General features: G+C 44.7%; 1 protein-coding gene across 8 annotated transcripts; it reads left to right on the top strand.

The window, feature by feature from the left end:
- The first annotated feature begins 511 nt into the window (after window positions 1–511).
- Window positions 512–25,137, top strand: LOC106571089 (protein max). 8 transcript variants are annotated; one of them, XM_045695557.1, is made up of 6 exons: window positions 523–809; window positions 1,217–1,243; window positions 18,509–18,616; window positions 19,125–19,196; window positions 23,123–23,261; window positions 23,674–25,137. In XM_045695557.1, exons 1-6 carry the CDS (start codon window positions 774–776, stop codon window positions 23,862–23,864), a joined length of 573 nt encoding a protein of 190 aa, XP_045551513.1. In that variant the 5' UTR covers window positions 523–773; the 3' UTR covers window positions 23,865–25,137. The 8 variants fall into 8 exon arrangements, with proteins under 8 accessions (XP_045551514.1, XP_045551518.1, XP_045551517.1 ...); XM_045695556.1 differs by having other exon boundaries at window positions 525–809; window positions 18,509–18,628; XM_045695558.1 differs by lacking the exon at window positions 1,217–1,243 and having other exon boundaries at window positions 512–809.
- Window positions 25,138–25,512: the final 375 nt, after the last annotated feature.

Here is a 25,512-nt window from a genome sequence, read left to right as displayed (position 1 = left end):
GTTCCCCAATAGGGACAAACCAAAGAACGCTGTATGGTTCTACTAAGCACCTTTAGTTGACCTTAATCAAATGAGTGTAGTTGATCTTAATGAAAAAGGCATTCATTTCAAATAAGGAAACATTCAAAACTTGATATTTGAAACTCATTCAATCAGCAGTCTTTAATAGATGCAATGCAATGCACGGCTGTAGAGGAAAGAAGGGTATTAGTGGTAATACTCATTTTCATACCTATTACACATTTGTATAACATGTATTACCAAAAAAAATAAAAGAAAGAAGATAGTATTCAACGTTGACATTATGAGATAGGTCGACTTTACTATTGTAACGATCCACGTGTCTTCAATCGCGGCCCCACTGACGCAGCTATTATCTAGACTACACATCCCAGTGTACACCGCGAGGTAAATATCATTATGTTGACGTTATTCTGACGCGCGGCATACTTTTTTACCTATGGGAAGTGTAGTTAATAGACAATCCACTGATATTTGAGAGTCGTTTGTTATTATCGTACAAGAAACTACAAATCCTACACACCCGTCCAACGTCGCAGGCAGTGTCGCGGAACGGTTGCTGTTGGTGTAGACAAGTCACGTATAAATATAGTTCGTTGAAGCTCATTTCTTTCGTTGTTGACTGCAGGGAGAGTAACATTAGTTAGTCTGTTTGTGCATTTTGCTTTATCGTTAGGCGTTTGCTTCATGTTGTGAACTAGGCTACCATTTCATAAAACAAAAAACAAAAAAATCCACAATTTCACCTAAGAATGAGTGATAACGATGATATCGAAGTCGATAGTGACGTGAGTAAATGTTTATTTCGCTACTTTGTTAGCTACTGTATGTAGTTAGTTTGCTAGCTAGTAATCAATTAAAACGCCTCGGTATTTTCGAACCGGTGACTGCTGGATAACGTTACTTCGCAACCAGTTACTAGCGAACTAACGTTATCCACAAGAAGGACCAACAGCCTTTTAAAAGGTTAGCTACAATAACTAGATAGGTCAGCTAGTAGCTAGCAGTTCTGGCTCAGAAATGTATGATGATCACTTGCTAACGTTATATATATATATATATATATCTCTTCTTTGCATTGGGGTTTTCTGCAATAATGGGGTCACAATGTATTGCTAACTAAGTTGGCTGGCTAGCTCAAGCTACATGGAATTGTGGCTACAATCGTACTTTTCTGTTCTGTTTCTTTTTACAGGAAGACTCATCGAGATATCACAATGTGGTGGGTAATGAAGTGTTAAATATATATACCCAAAAAATATTGGAATTCTATCAATTGTATTGTAATTATGCCATGATAATATCTGGCAAAAAAAATTATATTCGTCCTGGTAGCTAATGTATTTGATATATTTGTTTTGCCTTACAAAGTTAGCAAGTGATGATGGGTGCGGGTGGCTGAACAGAAAGGGTTTCCTGCAGTTATTGAGCGAAAAATATATCAAGCTTAGTAGTTGTTTACTAGCATGCAAAGTTAGCCACACACTCTTCAATAATAGGACACAGCACACAAGGAGGATGTAGCTAGCAGACAGAATACACGGAGTTAGCTGAACACTGGGGGGTTTCGATAGGCGCTAGTACTGTCGTGTCACAACTATGATTTACCCTTTACATAATGTATGCAATATATCCATCAAGCCATCAAGGTTTGCATTTGCACAGATCATCTTATCCATGCATTGAAGGGTATCCACCCCATCCCATACGCGGTCGTAGGAATTTAGAGACACACGAAATCTATATGCTATATTTAGAATAAAGCCTCCTGCAAAACGCAGCAGACAGCTTGAGCCACAGTCGGCGTAAAAAAGTCAAACCTAGGAATACCCTTATCGACCAGATGCGCCTTTTCTAAATGCACTTGTAGGTCATGTTTTAATCATGACGTGACTATTGCAATTAAATATAAAATGCGATACTTTTGAAATTAAAATTCATTAGCTAGTTACGCGCCTCGGCTTCAACTCAGTAACTGTTCAGTAAATGACGCCGTCGTCTTGTCGGGAAGGGGGAGAGAGAGGGAGAGAGCAGGGAGACACCGCTAGATGTTTCCCTGTGTGTTACAGCTAGTGATCAGTGCCAGGCCACTGACTGGGCTGCTGCCAGGCTAGAGGCATGACGTAGCCACGTCGCATACCGGCCTAATAAACAGCCTCGCTGCACGACTGACTTTTGCATAACAGTACGTAATGTTTTCCCCTTGTCAGTCAGACAGCCAGTCGTTATCAAACTGATTCTCATGGACTTAATTAACGTTTTGCTGCAGAATGCTGTCTCAAAATAATAGACTAAGTTTAGGCAGGGCTTTTGTCATATTTGGCTAGGTTTATTTCCAAATATTTTCAAATGACTATGTGATATTCAAATCAATTACGTAACTTGGCTTATCTTTATATTTAGGACCGTTTGAGGATTGGACTATCAGAACAATTGGGCTGATGTGTCTACCACATCACTTTCAAGCACCACATCACAAATGTGTCTCATGCATCTGTAACCGATGTGAAATGGCTAGTTAGTTAGCAGTGATGCGCGCTAATAGCGTTTCAATCAGTGACGTCACTCGCTCTAAGACTGCAAGGGCCGAGGCTTTTGTGGCTCGATGGGTAACGATGCTTCGTGGTTGTCAGTTGTTGATGTGTGCAAGGGTCCCTGGTTCGAGCCCAGGTTGGGGCGAAGAGAGGGACGGAACCTACACTGTTACACATCTGTAACCAGAGATGTGGTGACCTCTGTGATATTTTAGTTTAGTTTTCACGTAGTTCACTCAGACATACTGGCTCCTGGACACAATGGCTTCCATTGGGGGCCCACCTAGACGCTGAGGAAGATGTTTAGGAAGTGGAACGGATGGACGGGATCTCATAACAGGTCATAGTAGTGTGTGGGGGGGGGGGTGTGTATTGGCACCATGAGTATCTATCTGTCCTGAGTGATGTTGAGAGCAGCAACAAGACAGACAACGTAGTTTTGAAGCTACAATGCAGGGTGTCAGTGGGTTAGCTAGGGAGGCAGTTACTCTACTGTAGTCTGCTCTTTCTGCATCCCCAACGGCACCCTATTCTATATATCTAAAAATACACTGCTCAAAAAAATAAAGGGAACACTTAAACAACACAATGTAACTCCAAGTCAATCACACTTCTGTGAAATCAAACTGTCCACTTAGGAAGCAAAACTGATTGACAATACATTTCACATGCTGTTGTGCAAATGGAATAGACAACAGGTGGAATTTATAGGCAATTAGCAAGACACCCCCAATAAAGGAGTGGTTCTGCAGGTGGGGACCACAGACCACTTCTCAGTTCCTATGCTTCCTGGCTGATGTTTTGGTCACTTGAATGCTGGCGGTGCTTTCACTCTAGTGGTAGCATGAGACGGAGTCTACAACCCACACAAGTGGCTCAGGTAGTGCAGCTCATCCAGGATGGCACATCAATGCGAGCTGTGGTAAGAAGGTTTGCTATGTCTGTCAGCGTAGTGTCCAGAGCATGGAGGCGCTACCAGGAGACAGGCCAGTACATCGGGAGACGTGGAGGAGGCCGTAGGAGGGCAACAACCCAGCAGCAGGACCGCTACCTCTGCCTTTGTGCAAGGAGGAGCAGGAGAAGCACTGCCAGAGCCCTGCAAAATGACCTCCAGCAGGCCACAAATGTGCATGTGTCTGCTCCAACGGTCAGAAACAGACTCCATGAGGGTGGTATGAGGGCCCGACGTCCACAGGTGGGGGTTGTGCTTACAGCCCAACACCGTGCAGGACGTTTGGCATTTGCCAGAGAACACCAAGATTGGCAAATTCGCCACTGGCGCCCTGTGCTCTTCACAGATGAAAGCAGGTTCACACTGAGCACATGTGACAGACGTGACAGAGTCTGGAGACGCCATGGAGAACGTTCTGCTGCCTGCAACATCCTCCAGCATGACCGGTTTGGCGGTGGGTCAGTCATGGTGTGGGGTAGCATTTCTTTGGGGGGCCGCACAGCCCTCCATGTGCTCGCCAGAGGTAGCCTGACTGCCATTAGGTACCGAGATGAGATCCTCAGACCCCTTGTGAGACCATATGCTGGTGCGGTTGGCCCTGGGTTCCTCCTAATGCAAGACAATGCTAGACCTCATGTGGCTGGAGTGTGTCAGCAGTTCCTGCAAGAGAAAGGCATTGATGCTATGGACTGGCCCGCCCGTTCCCAAGACCTGAATCCAATTGAGCACATCTGGGACATCATGTCTCGCTCCATCCACCAACGCCACCTTGCATCACAGACTGTCCAGGAGTTGGCGGATGCTTTAGTCCAGGTCTGGGAGGAGATCCCTCAGGAGACCATCCGCCACCTCATCAGGAGCATGCCCAGGCATTGTAGGGAGGTCATACAGGCACGTGGAGGCCACACACACTACTGAGCCTCATTTTGACTTGTTTTAAGGACATTACATCAAAGTTGGATCAGCCTGTAGTGTGGTTTTCCACTTTAATTTTGAGTGTGACTCCAAATCCAGACTTTCATGGGTTGATAAATTGGATTTCCATTGATTATTTTTGTGTGGTTTTGTTGTCAGCACATTCAACTATGTAAAGAAAAAAGTATTTAATAAGATTATTTCTTTCATTCAGATCTAGGATGTGTTGTTTAAGTGTTCCCTTTATTTTTTTGAGATATATATATATATATATATTTTTGACCAGAGCCCTATGGCGATGCAGCCTATTACTGTACTTAGTCATCTGGAGGTTATGTACAGTGCCTTGAGAAAGTATTCATACCTGTTGACTTATTCCACATTTTGTGTTACAGCTGGACTTCAAAATGTATGATTTTTTTATTTGTATTTTTTTACACACAATACCCATAATGACGAGGTGAAAACATGTTTTTGTATTGAAAATTAAATGCTTAAGTATTTACACAATACATTTTAGAATCACCTTAGGCAGTGATTACAGCTGTGAGTCTTTCTGATTAAGCCTCTAAGAGATTTCCACACCTGGATTCTACAATATTTGCTCATTATTCTTCCAGCTCTCTCAAGTTGGTTGTTGATCATTGCTAGAGAACCATTTCCATGTCTTGCCATAGATTTTCAAGCAGATTACAAGCATACCCATAACACGATGTGGCCACCACTATGCTTGATATTATGGAGTGGTACTCAGTAATGTGTTGTATTGGATTTGCCCCAAACATAACACTTTGCATTCAGGACAAAAGGTTAATTGCTTTGCCACATTTTTTGCACTATTACTTTAGTGCCTTGTTGAAAACAGGAAGTCCATGCAACATATGTCATTTATTTAGGCTTGCCATTACAAAAGGTTTGAATACTTATTGACTCAAGACATTTCAGCTTTAAATTTGTAAAAGTGTTTTTAAACAATTCCACTGAAATTATAGGGGATTGTGTGTAGGCCAGTGACAAAATAAATCTAAATGTAATCAATTTTAATTTCAGGCTGTAACACCACAAGATGTGGAAAAAGTCAGTGTGTGAATACTTTCTGAAGGCACTGTAATGTTTATGTTCTGAGGTAAGAATAGAATGGAAGTGATAGGTCTAGCTAAGCTAACTAGCATCATCTGAAACCGAGCCATTGAGAAGCATCACATGCGCTGAATACAATAGGCGTAGACTTTACCGTGAAATGCTTACTTGTGAGCTAGGGTTGGGCGATATGGCCCAAATATTATCACGGTATTTAAAAAAAAATATTGATGGTATTTTTAGTTGTTGAATAATAAAAGTTCCACATTTGCTTTATGAGTAGGGAGGGATCCCAGGGGGCTTTATGAGTAGGGAGGGATCCCAGGGGGCTTTATGAGTAGGGAGGGATCCCAGGGGCTTTATGAGTAGGGAGGGATCCCAGGGGGCTTTATGAGTAGGGAGGGATCCCAGGGGGCTTTATGAGTAGGGAGGGATCCCAGGGGGCTTTATGAGTAGGGAGGGATCCCAGGGGGCTTTATGAGTAGGGGAGGGATCCCAGGGGGCTTTATGAGTAGGGGAGGGATCCCAGGGGGCTTTATGAGTAGGGGAGGGATCCCAGGGGGCTTTATGAGTAGGGGAGGGATCCCAGGGGGCTTTATGAGTAGGGAGGGATCCCAGGGGGCTTTGTGAGTAGGGGAGGGATCCCAGGGGGCTTTGTGAGTAGGGAGGGATCCCAGGGGGCTTTGTGAGTAGGGGAGGGATCCCAGGGGGCTTTGTGAGTAGGGAGGGATCCCAGGGGGCTTTGTGAGTAGGGAGGGATCCCAGGGGGCTTTGTGAGTAGGGGAGGGATCCCAGGGGGCTTTGTGAGTAGGGAGGGATCCCAGGGGGCTTTGTGAGTAGGGAGGGATCCCAGGGGGCTTTGTGAGTAGGGAGGGATCCCAGGGGGCTTTGTGAGTAGGGAGGGATCCCAGGGGGCTTTGTGAGTAGGGAGGGATCCCAGGGGGCTTTGTGAGTAGGGGAGGGATCCCAGGGGGCTTTGTGAGTAGGGAGGGATCCCAGGGGGCTTTGTGAGTAGGGGAGGGATCCCAGGGGGCTTTGTGAGTAGGGGAGGGATCCCAGGGGGCTTTGTGAGTAGGGAGGGATCCCAGGGGGCTTTGTGAGTAGGGAGGGATCCCAGGGGGCTTTGTGAGTAGGGGAGGGATCCCAGGGGGCTTTGTGAGTAGGGAGGGATCCCAGGGGGCTTTGTGAGTAGGGGAGGGATCCCAGGGGGCTTTGTGAGTAGGGGAGGGATCCCAGGGGGCTTTGTGAGTAGGGGAGGGATCCCAGGGGGCTTTGTGAGTAGGGAGGGATCCCAGGGGGCTTTGTGAGTAGGGGAGGGATCCCAGGGGGCTTTGTGAGTAGGGAGGGATCCCAGGGGGCTTTGTGAGTAGGGGAGGGATCCCAGGGGGCTTTGTGAGTAGGGAGGGATCCCAGGGGGCTTTGTGAGTAGGGGAGGGATCCCAGGGGGCTTTGTGAGTAGGGAGGGATCCCAGGGGGCTTTGTGAGTAGGGAGGGATCCCAGGGGGCTTTGTGAGTAGGGAGGGATCCCAGGGGGCTTTGTGAGTAGGGGAGGGATCCCAGGGGGCTTTGTGAGTAGGGAGGGATCCCAGGGGGCTTTGTGAGTAGGGGAGGGATCCCAGGGGGCTTTGTGAGTAGGGAGGGATCCCAGGGGGCTTTGTGAGTAGGGGAGGGATCCCAGGGGGCTTTGTGAGTAGGGAGGGATCCCAGGGGGCTTTGTGAGTAGGGGAGGGATCCCAGGGGGCTTTGTGAGTAGGGGAGGGATCCCAGGGGGCTTTGTGAGTAGGGGAGGGATCCCAGGGGGCTTTGTGAGTAGGGGAGGGATCCCAGGGGGCTTTGTGAGTAGGGGAGGGGTCCCAGGGGGCTTTGTGAGTAGGGAGGGATCCCAGGGGGCTTTGTGAGTAGGGGAGGGATCCCAGGGGGCTTTGTGAGTAGGGGAGGGATCCCAGGGGGCTTTGTGAGTAGGGAGGGATCCCAGGGGGCTTTGTGAGTAGGGAGGGATCCCAGGGGGCTTTGTGAGTAGGGAGGGATCCCAGGGGGCTTTGTGAGTAGGGGAGGGATCCCAGGGGGCTTTGTGAGTAGGGGAGGGATCCCAGGGGGCTTTGTGAGTAGGGGAGGGATCCCAGGGGGCTTTGTGAGTAGGGAGGGATCCCAGGGGGCTTTGTGAGTAGGGGAGGGATCCCAGGGGGCTTTGTGAGTAGGGAGGGATCCCAGGGGGCTTTGTGAGTAGGGAGGGATCCCAGGGGGCTTTGTGAGTAGGGAGGGATCCCAGGGGGCTTTGTGAGTAGGGAGGGATCCCAGGGGGCTTTGTGAGTAGGGAGGGATCCCAGGGGGCTTTGTGAGTAGGGAGGGATCCCAGGGGGCTTTGTGAGTAGGGAGTGATCCCAGGGGGCTTTGTGAGTAGGGAGTGATCCTAGGGGTGGCAACCCACATTCTAGGTGATTTCAGTCTTTCTCCATTCTGATTGTTTTATACTGTTCAATTCAACTTCAAAACAAATTTCAGCACTTTTATAGTTTCTGCATTTCCTGCACTCAATTGCAGTGGTGCTAAAAGTACCCAATTGTCACACTTGAGTAAAAGTAAAGATGCCCGGTAAAATACTACTTGAGTGAAAGTGTAAAAGTATTTGGTTTTAAATATACTTAAGTATAAATTATTTCAAATTCCTTATGTTAAGCAAACCACATGGCAGTGTTATTTTTTTTTTAAATTTACAGATAGCCAGGGTACACTCCAACACTTAGACATAATTTACAAACAAAGCATGTGTGTTTAGTGAGTCGTCCAGATCAGAGGCAGTAGGGATGACCAGGGATGTTCTCTGTTTAGTGAGTCCTCCAGATCAGAGGCGGTAGGGATGACCAGGGATGTTTTCTTGACTGTGTGTGTAAATTGGACCATTTTCCTGTCCTGCTAATCATTCAAAATGTCACGAGTACTTTTAGGTGTCAAGGAAAATGCATGGAGTAAAAAGTACAGTATTTTCTTTCGGAATGTAGTGAAGTAAAAGTAGTCAAAAATAAAAAATAGTAAAGTACAGATACCAAAAAACCAGACTTAAGTAGTACTTGAAAGTATTTTTACTTAAGTATTTTACACCACTGCTCAATTGAGAACATTTCCGCACTGCCACACAGGGCTGCACGATATGGGCAAATCATCTAGGACTTATTTTTAACCAAATGTTGCAATTGAGATTTGACTCTCGAATTAAGAGCAAAACTGTTGGAATCATGACTATTCAAATTCTATAGTTAGAATATAATAGTGGGCACTTTGAATAGTGTTTGAGATGACAACTAATTAAAATGCCAGGGAGGAGTTATTGTGACAGGGTAGGTACTAAAGTGTTTCCTAGGGGACCCTATAAGCTTTGGCTACATTGCATGTTTTCTCTTAGCTACTTAATGTAGATAACATATTCTTGCTTTGTATATTCCTCTGATTTAGAAGATACTGTTGCACAAACAACATGCCGATTTAGGTCTACACCGTTACTGGAATTATCAGGCTGTATTAGCTAGCTACGTTTGCTCTTACTCAGTACATTTATTAGCTATTAGCATTAGCGGCTAACAAGATTCAGGGAAACTTGCTAAGAAAAGACAAACTAGCTGTTTGCTGATGTAAGGAACACAAACTAATAGTGTCATTATAGAACGCCAGTGGATTTATATTAAGATTAAAGTGAAAACAACATTGTTGTCATCAACATTGTTGTATGTGCTGCATTGACCATGCAGACAGAAAGCAAGTGTCTCCTGGTTGAGGAACATCAGATGCGCTCCTTGAGTGACAGGGGGTGTGGCTAGGTCTGTGTGGAAAATGGCATGGAGAGAAAGGGCGGAGAGACATTACTCAAGAAGTGAAGTAAACTATAAAAATTAACATTACACATGGCGTATCACATTTATTAACAAACCAAACATTCAAATACCGATATATAGAAGCTAAAGTAAAAATCCAAACCGGTCCCTGCATCAATACGGTATACCGCCCAGCCCTATTATGCACCCTTTCCCAACAATGCAGAGTTAAAAAGTAATACATTTGCTATATAGAAATAAATCAAATGTAATACAATAACGAGGTAATATACAAGGAGTACCGGTACCAATTCAATGTGCAGGGGTACCAGGTAGTTGAGGTAGTACCTACATGTATGTAGGAGTAGAGGTGACCCCTATATGAGTCTCATGATCAAATTTGATGAACCAGATGCTATGTTCTTTTCGTCTCTTTATTTGGAAATGACTAACTCAATGGATATACATCAACACCAAGCAAAATGTTGTCATTAGTTCATCCTAGATAACATTTTCAATGTTAACTAATGCCTAGTGTGCATTACACTGTTTTCTGATACCACTGGATCATCTCACAGGGTTCAGCTATTATGGCAGCCATTTTGGAGCCTGAGCTACTTTACACTTTCTCTCTGTAGGCCCTAATGCATTTACAGGGTCTGACATTAACGATGCCCCGGGGCCTGTAAACACGTGCTGGGCCAGTGGATCTCTTCAGTCACTGGCTCGTACGGGCCAGTAACTTCTCAGTGCATTTTGTCATTCCAGTTCAACATTTTACCTGCTCTGTCGTAGTCTACCGTGGAAAACCATTGAATACCACACATAAAACTACATGATCCAGACCCTAGGCCAAACTATTGGGCAGTGGACAGCTGCTGTATCCTGGACCTAGGGTTTGTCCCAGACTCTTTATGCATTCCTCTAATAACTTGTCATGGAGAGAGTTGGTGGTTATTTTCATGGGGGCTTCCTTCGCTAAAGTTACTCTCACAGTCACTGTCCTGGCCTAACCCTGTAGACTCCAGGCAAGTTGGATCCAAAACAACACCCTTTCCAGTAACCTTCATGGTGCCATTTGCATGTGACATTTGGCTAGTACCTTAGTTTCGTTATGATGCATAGAATTATGAGTCAGTTGGGAACCTTTTGTTAGCCTGGTCTGAAACAAGTTCAACTACTGCTAGTGCTGCTGCAGGTGATTGGCTGCTCTACTCTGGGCCTATCCCTAGTCATGTGAGATGGGTCGGTGACCATTTTTGTAAATCTATGATCTGAGCTGAAGGCTAAAACGCTGTGAGGGTTTACAGTGGAAGGAGAGGGTTTATTTTACGCACATTAAACTTTGAACAGGCGACGATCAAAAGGCCCACTATATAGAGGGGGAAAAAAAGTCAGATTGCTGCTCTAATAAAGTTATTTGTGATAGATACAGATACTGAGAGGGTTTGACAGGCCTGACTTTGGTCGTGTCTACATTTCAAATCAAATTTATTTATATAGCCCTTCGTACATCAGCTGATATCTCAAAGTGCTGTACAGAAACCCAGCCTAAAACCCCAAACAGCAAGCAATGCATGTGAAAGAAGCACGGTGGCTAGGAAAAACTCCCTAGGAAAAACTCCTTAGAAAGGCCAAAAACCTAGGAAGAAACCTAGAGAGGAACCAGGCTGTGAGGGGTGGCCAGTCCTCTTCTGGCTGTGCAGGGTGGATATTATAACAGAACATGGTCAAGATGTTAAAATGTTCATAAATGACCAGCATGGTCAAATAATAATAATAATAATAATAATAATAATAATAATAATAGTTGTCGAGGGTGCAACAAGCACGTCCGGTGAACAGGTCAGGGTTCCATAGCCGCAGGCAGAACAGTTGAAACTGGAGCAGCAGCACGGCCAGGTGGACTGGGGACAGCAAGGAGTCATCATACCAGGTAGTCCTGAGGCATGGTCCTAGGGCTCAGGTACTCAGAGAGAATTAGAGAGAGCATATTTAAATTCACACAGGACACCGGATAAGACAAGAGAAATACTCCAGATGTAACAGACTGACCCTAGCCCCCCGACACATAAACTACTGCAGCATAAATACTGGAGGCTGAGACAGGAGGGATCAGAAGACACTGTGGCCCCATCCGATGATACCCCCGGACAGGGCCAAACAGGCAGGATATAACCCCACCCACTTGAAACTTACATGCGACTTCTGCTATCAGAATACGAAGATTACGTTGAAAAGACAGGTCTAGATGCACAAAAGTGGCTTTGTGGTCTGATTGTGTTCAGATCTGTCTGACCACCTCAGAAGGTAGTCGGGGATGTATTGTTTGCGTATTTCTTCTGTCTGGATGCAATCAGGCTACCGAAAGTGCATACAGTGGGTGATAACATCAGCCCCCCCCCACACACACACAAGTCTCCAGAAAACGTACGTTTTGGGACCGAGAGGCACCGTTTCATTATAAAGTTGGAGGAATTACTTTCCTAGCGTGTGAGGAATGTGTTTGCTTGCCTCAAATGCTAGCTAATATTTATAAAGATTTTTTGTTGTTGTTTGGCTAGAGTTATGCTAACCCGTTTGCAATGCCGTTAGCGTTGCTTGTTGGCTAGCTACAGCGGTTAGCTGGCTAGTTCGCTACAGTAGTTAGCTACTGCCATCAGTTGCTGTGTTAGCATATTTTGCCTGTCCACAGTTTTGTAGAATGCATACTGGCATTTGAATATAGCGCTGGAAAAGGGAATCCAGACACATTGGACCTGGTAGACACATCTAAATGTAGTTGTAGGATGCGTTCGGAATTCCACGATCAGAATACTAAAGCTTAATGAACTGTCAAGTCTAGACACGGCTTGAGGACGTTTTAACACGCCTTACTGGGAGGGTTTTAACACGCCTGACTGGGAGGGTTTTAACACGCCTGACTGGGAGGGTTTTAACACGCCTGACTGGGAGGGTTTTAACACGCCTGACTTGCTCCATTTAGTGGCTGAGGGATGTTTCTATATTGTTCTGTGTAAAGAGACATGAATTTACTGTCTGCTTCCCAAATTGAACCCTATTCCCAAGATGGTGCACTACTTTTGACCATGGCCCTATTGGCCCTGGTCAAAAGTAGTGCACTACATAGGGAACAGAGTGCCATTTGGGATTCAGACTGTGTTTAGGTGGATGATTCACCTGAGGCCCTGGCAACAGTATGGAGTGGCTGAGAGGCTGGAGGGAGGAGTGTCTGTGTTGTTGTAGGTCTCTCTAGACCTACAGAGAGACGTACAACAACGCTAGTTGTTTTAGGTAGATTATCCCCACAAGATGTCTGTTCTGTGTCTAGGCTACAGAGAGATGAAGACTGTTTGCATAGGCACTAGACTGCAGATCACGGGGATAATTTGTAGGTTTTGTGTTCAGAACAACAGACTATACACTGAGTATACCCCCCCTGCCCTCAGAACAGCCTCAATTTGTCGGAGCGTGGACTCTAAGGTGTCTAAAGCATTCTACAGGGATGCTGGCCCATGTTGACTCCAGTGCTTCCCACAGTTGTCAAGTTGGCTGGATGTCCTTTGGGTGGTGGACCGTTCTTGATACACACGGGAAACTGTTGAGCATGAAAAACCCAGCTGTGTTGGAGTTGTTGACAGAAACGGTACCCTGGCACCTACTACCATACCCCATTCAAAGGCATATAAATCTTTTGTCCTGCCCATTCAGCCTCTTTAAAAATATATATATATTTAACCAGGTAAGCCAGTTGAGAACAAGTTCTCATTTACAACTGCGACCTGGCCAAGATAAAGCAAAGCAGTGCGACAAAAACGACAGAGTTACACATGGGATAAACAATCGTACAGTCAATAGAAAAATCTGTATACAGTGTGCAAATGAAGTAAGGAGGTAAGGCAATAAATAGGCCAATAGTGGCTAAGTAATTGCAATTTACACTGGAGTGATATACATGTGCAGATGAGGATGTGCAAGTAGAAATACTGGTGCAAAAGAGCACAAAAACAAATATGGGGATGAGGTAGGTGGTTGGATGGGCTATTTACAGATGGGCTGTGTGCAGCGATCGGTAAGCTGCTCTGACAGCTGACGCTTAAAGTTAGTGAGAGAGATGCAAGTCTCCAACTTCAGTGATTTTTGCAGTTCATTTCAGTCGTTGGCAGCAGAGAACTGGAAGGAAAGGCGGCCAAAGGAGGTGTTGGCTTTAGGGGTGACCAGTGAGATATACCTGCTGGAGCGCGTGCCATACACGGGTGTTGCTGTGGTGACCAGTGAGCTGAGATAAGGCATACAGGTCGCAGTGGTGGGTAGTATATGGGGCTTTGGTGACAAAACAGATGGCACTGTGATAGACTGCATCCAGTTTGCTGAGTAGAGTGTTGGAAGCTATTTTGTAAATGACATCGCCGAAGTCAAGGATCGGTAGGATAGTCAGTTTTACGAGGGTATATTTGGCAGCATGAGTAAAGGAGGCTTTGTTGCGAAATAGGAAACTGATTCTAGATTACATTTTGGATTGGAGATGCTTAACCTCCCTGGGCAAGGTGGGTTGTTTGCGTCCCACCTAGTCAACAGCCAGTGGAATCGTGTGGCGCGAAATACAAATACCTCATAAATGCTCTAACTTCAATTTCTCAAACATATGACTATTTTACACCATTTTAAAGACAAGACTCTCGTTAACCTGTTATGGATAGGGGGCAGTAGTTTCACGGCCGGATAAAAAACGTACCCGATTTAATCTGTTTATTACTCCTGCCCAGAAACTAGAATATGCATATAATTGTTTGATTTGGATAGAAAACACCCTACGGTTTCTAAAACTGTTTGAATGGTGTCTGTGAGTATAACAGAACTCATATGGCAAGCCAAAACCTGAGAAGATTCCAAACAGGAAGTGCCCTCTCTGACCATTTCTTGGCCTTCTTTAGCCTCTTTATTGAAAACAGAGGATCTCTGCTGTAACGTGACACTTTCTAAGGCTCCCATAGGCTCTCAGAAGGCGCCAGAACGTTGAATGATGACTGCAGTCCATGGCTGAAAAACAGTAGCGCATTTGGATAGTGGTCGATCTGAGAACAATGAGACGGGTGCGCGTGTGCACGTGAAGAGTCCATTTTACATTTTCAGTCTTTGAACGAAAACAACGACTCCCGGGCAGGAATATTATCGCTATTTTACGAGAAAAATCGCATAAAAATTGATTTTAAACAGCGTTTGACATGCTTCGAAGTACGGTAATGGAATATTTTGAATTTTTTTGTCACGAAACGCCCCGGCACGTCACCCTTCGTTACCCTTCGGATAGTGTCTTGACCGCACGAACAAAACGCCGCTATTTGGGTATAACTATGGATTATTTGGAACCAAACCAACATTTGTTGTTGAAGTAGAAGTCCTGGGAGTGCATTCTGACAAAGAACAGCAAAGGTAATCCAATTTTTCTTATAGTAAATCTGAGTTTGGTGAGGGCCAAACTTGGTGGGTGTCAAAATAGCTAGCCTGTGATGGCCGGGCTATCTACTCAGAATATTGCAAAATGTGCTTTCACCGAAAAGCTATTTTAAAATCGGACACCGCGATTGCATAAAGGAGTTCTGTATCTAATGCTTTTTGTGAACGTTTATCGTGAGTAATTTAGTAAATTCACCGGAAGTGTTCGTTGGGAATGCTAGTTCTGAATGTCACATGCTAATGTAAAAAGCTGTTTTTTGATATAGATATGAACTTGATTGAACAAAACATGCATGTATTCTATAACATAATGTCCTAGGAGTGTCATCTGATGAAGATCATCAAAGGTTAGTGCTGCATTTAGCTGTGGTTTTGGTTTTTGTGACATTATATGCTAGCTTGAAAAATGGGTGTCTGATTATTTCTGGCTGGGTACTCTCCTGACATAATCTAATGTTTTGCTTTCGTTGTAAAGCCTTTTTGAAATCGGACAGTGTGGTTAGATAAAGGAGAGTCTTGTCTTTTAAAATGGTGTAAAATAGTCATATGTTTGAAAAATGGAAGTTTTCGGATTTTCGAGGAGTTTGTATTTCGCGCCACGCCCTATCATTGGATATTGGAGCGGTGTTCCGCTAGCGGAACATCTAGATGTAAGAGGTTAATCTAACCACACTGTCCGATTTCAAAAAGGCTTTACAGCAAAAGCAAAACATTAGATTGTCAGGAGAGTACCCTGCCAAAAATAATCACACAGCCATTTTCAAAGCAAGCATATATGTCACAAAAACCAAAACCACAGCTAAATGCAGCACTAACCTTTGATCTTCATCAGATGACACTTCTAGGACATTATGTTATACAATACATGCATGTTTTGTTCAATCAAGTTCACATATCAAAAACCAGCTTTTTACATTAGCATGTGACGTTCAGAACTAGCATTCCCACCGAACACTTCCGGTGAATTTACTAAATTACTCACGATAAACGTTCACAAAAAACATAATTATTTTAAGAATTATAGATACAGAATTCCTTTATGCAATCGTGGTGTCAGATTTTAAAATAGCTTTTCGGCGAAAGCACATTTTGCAATATTCTGAGTAGATAGCCCGGCCATCACGGCTAGCTAATTTGACACCCACCAAGTTTGGCCCTCACCAAACTCAGATTTACTATAAGAAAAATTGGACTACCTTTGCTGTTCTTCGTCAGAATGCACTCCCAGGACTTCTACTTCAACAACATGTTGTTTTGGTTCTAAATAATCCATAGTTATATTGAAATGGCTCCGTTTTGTTCGTGCGTTGAGGTCAGTATCCGAAGGGTGACGCGGGGGCGCATTTTGTGACAAAAAATGTCAAAATATTCCATTACCGTACTTCGAAGCATGTCAAACGCTGTTTAAAATCAATTTTTATGCGATTTTTCTCGTAAAATAGCGATAATATTCCAACCGGGCGACGTTGTATTCGTTCAAAGAGAGAAAGAAAAAAATGGAGTCCTCTCGTGCACGCGCGCTCCAGTGTCAGTGTTCCCTGCCAGACCACTCACAAAACTCCTGCTATTTTTTTCACCCAGAGACTGCAGAGCTCTCATTCCACTTTCTGGCGCCTTCTGAGAGCCAATGAAAGCCTTAAATGTCACGTTACAGCAGAGATGCTGTATTTTTGATAGAGATGCCCTAAAGGACAACAAATTGTCAGACAGGGCACTTCCTGCATGGAATCTTCTCAGGTTTTGGCCTGCCATATGAGTTCTGTTATACTCACAGAAACCATTCAAACAGTTTTAGAAACTTTAGTGTTTTCTATCCAAATCTACTAATTATATGCATATTCTCGTTTCTGGGCAAGAGTAGTAACCAGATTAAATCGGGTACGTTTTTTTTATCCGGCCGTGCAAATACTAGCCCCAACCGGTTAATGTGAGTCTGGAAGGAGAGTTTACAGTCTAGCCAGACACCTAGGTATTTGTAGTTGGCCACATATTCTAGGTCAGAACCATCCAGAGTAGTGATGCTAGTCGGGCGGGTGCGGGCAGCGATCGGTTGAAGAGCATGCATTTCGTTTTCCTAGCATTTAATAGCAGTTGGAGGCCACGGAAGGAGCGTTGTATGGCATTGAAGTTTGTTTGTTACCACAGTGTCCAAAGAAGGGCCAGAGGTATACAGAATGGTGTCGTCTGCGTAGAGGTGGATCAAAGAATCACCAGCAGCAAGAGCGACATCGTTGATATATATACAGAGAAAAGAGTCGGCCTGAGAATTGAACCCTGTGTTATCCCCATAGACTGCCAGAGGTCCGGACAACAGGCCCTCCGATTTGACACACTGAACTCTATCAGAGAAGTAGTTGGTACACCAGGCGAAGCAGTCATTTGAGAAACCAAGGCTGTTGAGTGTGGTGATTGACAGAGTCGAAAGCCTTGGCCAGGTCGATGAAGATGGCTGCACAGTACTGTCTCTTATCGATGGCAGTTATGATATTGTTTAGGACCTTGAGCGTGGCTGAGGTGTACCTGTGACCAGCTCGGAAACCAGATTGCATAGTGGAGAAGGTACGGTGGGATTCGAAATGGTCGGTGATCTGTTTGTTCGCTTGGCTTTCGAAGACTTTAGAAAGGCAGGATGGATATAGGTCTGTAACAGTTTGGGTCTAGGGTCTCTCCCCCTTTTTGAAGAGTGGGATGACTGGCCGCTTTCGAAATTTTTTGGAATTTGAATGGCACACAATCCATTTCTCAAGGCTTAAAAATCCTTCTTTAACCTATCTCCCCTTCATCTACACTGATTTTGAAGTGACATGAATAAGGGATCTTAGCTTTCACCTGCTCAGTCTAGGTCATGGAAAGAGCAAGTGTTCCGTCTACTCTGAGTATATAGCATGAGCTCAAACCAGTCCCACTGTAGCAGAGCTCAAAACGCTGGTAGGCCGTAACGATACGTGACGACAAAATAGATTCTGAACTCATTTCACTGTATAAGAACACACCTAAATCTGTAAATGAATCAATCCAAATGCCTAGTTGAATAAGAAGAAATAAATACAATCCTCCAAGATACAGTGCCAAATACAAAACCTCCGGGTATTACTTAACATTACTAACCTAGAACAGAACTCCTAATAGTTTGTCAGTTAGGCCTAGTTGTCAGGTGTAGGCAAATTAGGAACTGTAACACTAAAACACGAGTCACCATTTTTACCCACCTCTCATCACATCTGAATAGGGTTAGTGTCTTTTTTTCCCCCTCCCCAGGGCTTTATCTAGGTCACCACACCCACCACTCGCCCTGGCCTAGTGTGTTCTGCATGTTTACTCCACAGTTGTAGCTGCACTAGGGTCAGTTCTTATCACTGTAGGGGAGTGGTGGTGGTGCCAGTGTTATTGTACCAGTTGTGGAAATAAAGAAAACCGTACAATAGAATCATAAATGCATACTCTAGATCCATATGAATTGTTATAGGATGATCTCTAAGGTGTCAGTCAGTTTCCTCCATGAACATCTCCTTTGCTGCCTCACCAACTCACCATGCCTGCCCTGTCCAGTCTTGGCTGGCTGGACGGTCCAGGTCCTCAACCTGGTGCACTCTCTCAAACACAGAACGCTGAGCGGGATTACTGAGGACAGTTGGTTGAAGAAGCTTGGTGTGTGTGTGTTTTCCTGTCCCCCCTGTCAGTCCAAACCTCCCTGGACACCTCCCCCTCCCCTGCTAAAGCCCACTGTGACTCTCTCATTGCAGGCTGACAAACGGGCACACCACAATGCACTGGAGCGCAAGCGTAGGGATCACATCAAAGACAGCTTTCACAGCCTGCGAGATTCCGTGCCCGCCTTGCAAGGGGAAAAGGTTGGTAGAGAGGTAAACCTGACTCTCTTAGGGAGAGGGGATCCTTTTGGGGAGGGGAGTGTTTTGCTGTGGGCATCCAGAGCCATGTGTTTCAAATTTTTAATTTTTTTTAAATTTAGAATACTGTTCTAAATTCTAGACAGTTACATATCATTGTTTAAATATTCTGCACTCAGTGTTAATGGGGTTCTAACATGGCTGCTATAGAATGTTGTAGTGTTAATGGGGTTCTAACATGGCTGCTATAGAATGTTGTAGTGTTAATGGGGTTCTAACATGGCTGCTATAGAATGTTGTAGTGTCATGTTAATGAGGTTCTAACATGGCTGTTATAGAATGTTGTAGTGTCATTTTAATGGGGTTCTAACATGGCTGCTATAGAATGTTGTAGTGTCATTTTAATGGGGTTCTAACATGACTGTTACAGAATGTTGTAGTGTCATGTAAATGCATCATAATTCTCATTCTGGACATTCTATTCCTCATGTAATGCATTGTCTTACATCAGGTGGCGTCACTCCTACGCGACGCTCGTCCCTCAACAGGGACCAGTGCAGGCGGAATCGTCGCGCTATCTGACGTAAGACTGCCATGTAATGTTGATGGGGTGCTTACATGGCTGCTATAGAATGTTGTAGTGTCATGTTAATGCTTCATAATGCAGAAGCCTTACACTCTAAATACATGGCTCTGGGTGTGTTCTGTTATTGACATTCTGAGTTGGGAGGGGGATAGGGGTATTCTTCAATGCGATATGCATAAACCAAGTGAATGTAATTGCATTGCAATGTGTTGACATGTATGTTTATGATGTAATGTTGCTGTAATTCATATTTCAAAGGTAATGCCACGGATAATGTAGCTACTTCAATGTATTCAATACATGGGTAGTTATGACATGGAAGAGAGAGTGGGAGGAGGGAGGGAAAACGAGAGGGAGGGAATGGAGAGTGGAGGAGAAGAGTGTGCAATCCAGACATGATGTGTTCTAACCAGAAACACTGGGACACAGGCTAGTGTCAGGAAGTTGTGTGCAAACTTTTTGCTTTTTTCCTGTTTTGACATCTCTGACATTGAGGGCTGTTTTTCTTTTCAAACCAACTAGACCCTCCCCCCTCCCAACGCTGGTGTATCATAACACTATGGTTGCTTGGTAACCAACATTGCTTTCGGACAGGAAGGAGAATAGAAGTGATGGAACTGTTCGCTATTGCAGATGGCTGTTAGTCAATGTAAAAGGTAGACTCAGCCAAATAACATTGTCGTGATCGTACAAAATTGGGTCGCTTCCTGTTTACAGATGCAAGTAGTGCCTCAAGGAAGGGCGCATATTTTGAGTGCCAATCCTTTCAGCCTGGACTTATTTTTTTCTTTTTTCAGTGTGTGTGTGTGTGTGTGTGTGTGTGTGTGTGTTTGATGCAGAGACTGAAGAAAAAGCAAGACATTTCACTGGCACCTTTTTTTTGGTTCATATATTAAACAATTAATCACATTTTTATTTGTCTCGTTGTTATTCGTACCGAGTTGATGTAATTGAGGTAGAAACACTATATATACATGTGGACACACCTTCAAATTACTGTATTCGGCTGTTTCAGTTCGTCAAATTTCTGCCCTGCTAGAGCTGCCCAGGTCAACTAAGTGCTGTTATTGTGAAGTGGAAACTTCTAGGAGCAGCCACGAAGTGGTAGGCCACCCAAGCTCAGAGTAGGACTGGCATAGTGAGTCGAAAAATAGTCTCTGTTGCAACACTCACTACCGAGTTCCAAACTGCCTCTGGAACACAAACTGTTCGGAAATGGCCGAGCAGCCGCATACAAGCCTAAGATCACCATGCGCAATGCCAAGTGTCGGCTGGAATGGTGTAATACTTGCTGCAATTGGACTCTGGAGCAGTGGAACTGGAGTGATGAATCACACTTCACCATCTGGCAGTCCGTCGGGCGACTCTGGTTTTGGCGGATGCCAGGAGAGCGCTACCTACCCCAATGCATAGTGCCAACTGTAAAGTTTGGTGGAGGAGGAATAATGGTCCGGGGCTGTTTTTCATGGTTCGGGCTAGGCCCCTTAGTTCCAGTGAAGGGAAATGTTAACGCTACAGCATACAATGACATTTTAGACAATTCTGTGCTTCCAAGTTTGGTGAAGGCCATTTTATGTTTCAGCATGACAGTGCCCCCGTGCAGAAAGCGAGATCCATACAGAAATGGTTTGTCGAGATCGTTGTGGAAGAACTTGACTGGCCTGCACAGAACCCCGACCTCGCCTCCATCGAACACCTTTGGGATGAATTGGAACGCCGACTGTGAGCCAGGCCTAATCGCCCAACATCAGTGTAGGACCTCACTAATGCTCTTGTGGCTGAATGGAAGCAAGTCCCCTCAGCAATGTTCCAACATCTAATGGAAAGCTTTCCCAGAAGAGTGGAGGCTGTTAAAGCAGCAAAGGGAGGGACCAACTCCATATAATAGCCCATGATTTTGTAATGAGACAAGCAGGTGTCCACATACTTTTGGTCATGTAGTCTGTCGATATAAGTAGGGTGTAAGTGACTAGGCAACAGGATAAACCGTAACAGCGGTGTATATGATAGGTTCTTACTGATGTGCACACTGAGGAACTTGAAGCTCCCGACCTGCTCCACTACAGCCCTGTTGATGTGGATGGGGGCGTGCTCAGCTCTGTTTTCTGTAGTTCACGATCAGTTCCTTTGTCTTGCTGACGTTGAAGAGGTTGTTGTCCTGGCACCACGCTGCCGGGTCTCTGACCTCCTGCCTGTAGGCTTTCGTCGTCGGTGATCAGGCCTACCACTGTTGTCGTCTGCAAACTTAATGATGGCGTTTGAGTCGTGCATGGCCACTTAGTTGTGAGTGAACCGGGTGTACAGGAGGGGTTTAAGCACGCACCCCTGAGTTGCGCGTCAGCCTGGTGGTTGTGCTGTTGCCTAACCTCTCCACCTGGAGGCGGCCCATCAGGAAGTCCAGAATCAAGTTGCAGAGGGATGTTTTTAATCCCAGGGTCCTTAGCTTAGGGATGAGCTTGGATGGCACTATGGTGTTGAACGCTGAGCTGTTGTCAATGAACAGCATTCTCACATAGGTATTCATTTTGTCCAGGTGGATGAGGATAATATGGACTGAAATAGAGATTGTGGATCTGTTGGGGCGGTATTCAAGTTGGAGTGGGTCCAGGGTGTCTGGGATGATGGTGTTGATGTGAGCCTTTCAAAGAATTTCATGGTTACTGATGTGAGTGCTATGGGGTGATAGTAATTTAGACAGGTTGCCTTTGCGTTCTTGGGGACAGGGACTATGGTGGTCTGCTTGAAACATGTAGGTATTACAGACTGGGTCAGGTAGAGGTTAAAAATGTCCGTGAAGACACCAGCTGGTAAGCGCATGTTCTGACCATGCGTCCTGGAAATCCACCCGGCTGCCTTGTGAATGTTAATCTGTTTAAAGGTCTTACTCACATCGGCTACGGTGAGCGTGATCACACAGTTGTCCGGAACAACTGGTGCTCTCATGCATGGTTCAGTGTTGCTAGCCTCGAAGCGAGCATAGAAGGTATTTAGCTCTTCTGGTAGGCTTGCGTCACTGGACAGCTCGCAGCTGGGTTTCCCTTTGTAATCCAGGATAGTTTGCAAGTCCTGTCACATCCGACGAGCGTCGGAGCCGGTGGAGTAGGATTTAGTCTTAGTCCTGTATTGATGCTTTGCCTGTTTGATGATTTGTCGGAGGGCATAGTGGGATTTCTTAGAAGCATCCGGATTAGTGTCCCGCTCCTTGAAAGCGACAGCTTTAGCGCAGTGTGGATAGGATAGTCTTGAACGGAGCTCATCCAGTTTATTTTCCAGTTATTGCACCTCGCCAATAGAACGGAGGGTAGAAGTAATTTATCCAATCTGACGTAGTCTCGTCAGGGATACAGTGCGCCGTAACTCTAGTGAGTGTCGGGGATTTGTGCCTGGTCAGTGATTAATCAGTATTTCTTTCACCTCCAACTCATTGAAGTAGAAGTCCTGGTCTAAATCGAGGTTAGTGATGGCTGCTCTGATGTCCAGAAGCTCTTTCCAGTCACAAACGATGGTGGAAAAGAATGTACAAAAAAAGTTATGATCAGTTAAAAGAAATACACAAAATGGCACAATTGGTCAGGAGCTGTAAAATGGACTCTATTCCCTCCAGCGCCATTCTGCCTTAGTTCATATAGTCAATGATCTGAGCAGACCAGACCCAGCTACTATCTGGTTCATATAGAGTCAATGACCTGAGCAGGCCAGACCCAGCTACTATCACATCGGTGCCTTTGTGCTAGAGGGGTCAGTGTAGGGAGTTATTACGGTAGTTGTGCTAGAGGGGTCAGTGTAGGGAGTTATTACGGTAGCTGTGCTAGAGGGGTCAGTGTAGAGTTTGTTACGGTAGCTCTGTTAGCAAATGTGATTTTAATAAGGACACTGACATCTTTCCTTGTGTCACATTTAAGTTTTCCATTTGTTGCCAACAGCAATCTATCAAACAGGCATCCCGAGCTCAGATCCTAGACAAAGCCACGGACTACATCCAGTACATGAGAAGGAAGAACCACACACACCAGCAGGACATCGACGACCTGAAGAGGCAGAACGCTCTGCTGGAGCAGCAAGGTGAGTATGATGGAGAATCTACCGTACCTACGGACCATCTGTCTGTAGTATGATGGAGAATCTACCGTACCTACGGACCATCTGTCTGTAGTATGATGGAGAATCTACCGTACCTACGGACCATCTGTCTGTAGTATGATGGAGAATCTACCGTACCTACGGACCATCTGTCTGTAGTATGATGGAGAATATACCGTACCTACGGACCATCTGTCTGTAGTATGATGGAGAATCTACCGTACCTACGGACCATCTGTCTCTAGCGTGTGCCTCTTCATCTTCTCAACCATTTTCTTTATTCCCCCTCTCTCTCCCTTGCTCCCTCTCCTCCATCCTCTTTCCTTTTTCTTCCCTTGGTCTATTTCTTTCCTTTCTCTGTCCTCTCCTTCTCCCCATTCTCTTTTCCCTGTAGTGCGTGCCCTGGAGAAGGTGAAGGGTTCGACGCAGCTTCAGGCCAGCTACAGTTCATCAGACAGCAGCCTGTACACCAACCCTAAAGGCAGTGCTGTGTCTGCCTTCGACGGCGGCTCTGACTCCAGCTCCGAGTCCGAGCCAGAGGAACCCCCCGCCCCCAGGAAGAAGCTCCGCGTGGACGCCAGCTAGGACGCTGGACTAGCCCACAGTGCCACGCCTGGTGTGGAGGGGTACTGAAAGCATGGGTACTGGTCCAGTAGTCAGTACTGCTCCTGTAATTCCCACTACATTGGCCTCCCTCCTTTCTTTCTCTGGATGTGCTCTCACTGGATAGTGAAGACTCCAATCCTTCCCTCATGATCTGTCTATCCTGAAGTCCCTTCATCACGCCATCCGCTGGAGAGGGAGGGAAGACAGCTGAGAGGAAGAACACTGATTTAGAACATAACGTGCAAGAAAAAAAATACATTTTCCCTTTCTCGCTCTCTCCCCTTTCCTCTCTTTGACTTCTCAGCATCAGTATCTCTCTCAGCAACGTCAACTATCCAAAACCCAAAATTAGGAATTTTCGCCACGTAGAGGACTCAATGATTTTTGTACCCTCTACTACGTACTCTCTCCTCCCAGTGGAAAACTAAGGAGAGAAGAGGCGTACTCCTCCAAGCACTGCTGAAATATACTTTTTTCTTTTTTTTGTCTTGATAAGAACCGGTTTTAGAATTTACACGCGTCAAGAAGTCGTCTATCTGTCGGAGAAGCTTACCTTTTTTTAAAAAAAAATTTCCACAGAAAAGAATGTGAAGACACTTTGAAGCTAAATATTGATGTATAAGTGAAACAAAAACCCACCTCAGGCCCACAGAATTAGTTTTCCATTTTGACACATGTTGGTTAAATTGAAACATATAATCCCCTTTGTAGAAAATCATTGATGTTTTGGAAGAAAGGACTAAATTCATTCCATCTTTTAGCTTGAACTAGTGAATGAGTTTAGGTGGCTGAGTCAGTAATCTCCATGTTTTAAATAAATAAAAACGTTATTGATTGTATGTTCTCAAATGTTATGCATTTTGTATTCTCACAAATTTGTCACTTGTAGTTGTCCTTCAAGGTATGAAATAGATAATGAATGTCAAAATGTAGTTCCCATTTTTTTTTTTCAGTATGAGGAGAAAATGACGTCCCTGTCAACATGTTGTGAATTACACCTTATTACCAAGTTAAAAAAAATAAAAGAGGAGAAAAAAAGCCTTTTGCGTGTCTAGGAAATGTGTGTATGTATCTTTTCAATTATCTCCCCCCACCCATTTTAGGGTATGATTAGTGTCAACTAAATAATCTTTGTCTGATTCCATTCCATGGAAATTACAAGTATGTTGTACATACTGCCAACAATTGTCTTGCAAGTTGAGGCCTACCTTTACTATGAGACTATAAATAAAACTATTTTATCCTTTAAAAAGTGTGATTCTGTATTTTGTTGCAGGTTTTTCCTGTTAAGTGGACAACGTATCCAAACATTTATAATCTGAAGAGAAATTATACATTTTATGGATTAGATTTTGTCACCGGTGTAGACTAACAGTGAAATGCTTGCGGGCCCTTCCCAACAACGCAGAGGGGAAAGTAAAGATAACTTGGCATCGGTACTGAGTTGATGTGCAGGGGTAACAGGTAATTGAGGTAGATATGTACATATACGTAGGAATGAAGTGACTTGGCAACAGGATAGATCAACGCGTACGCTGTGGTTACTGAGGAGTCAAAATAATTAGTGCAAAAAGGGTCAATGCAGATTAGTCCAAGTAGCTATTTGGTTAACTCTTCAGCAGTCATG

Source organism: Salmo salar, chromosome ssa15, assembly GCF_905237065.1.
Source record: "Salmo salar chromosome ssa15, Ssal_v3.1, whole genome shotgun sequence".
NCBI lineage: Eukaryota > Metazoa > Chordata > Actinopteri > Salmoniformes > Salmonidae > Salmo > Salmo salar.
The sequence above is the reverse complement of the archived record's forward strand: the minus strand, read 5'-3'. Positions and strand labels throughout refer to the sequence as shown.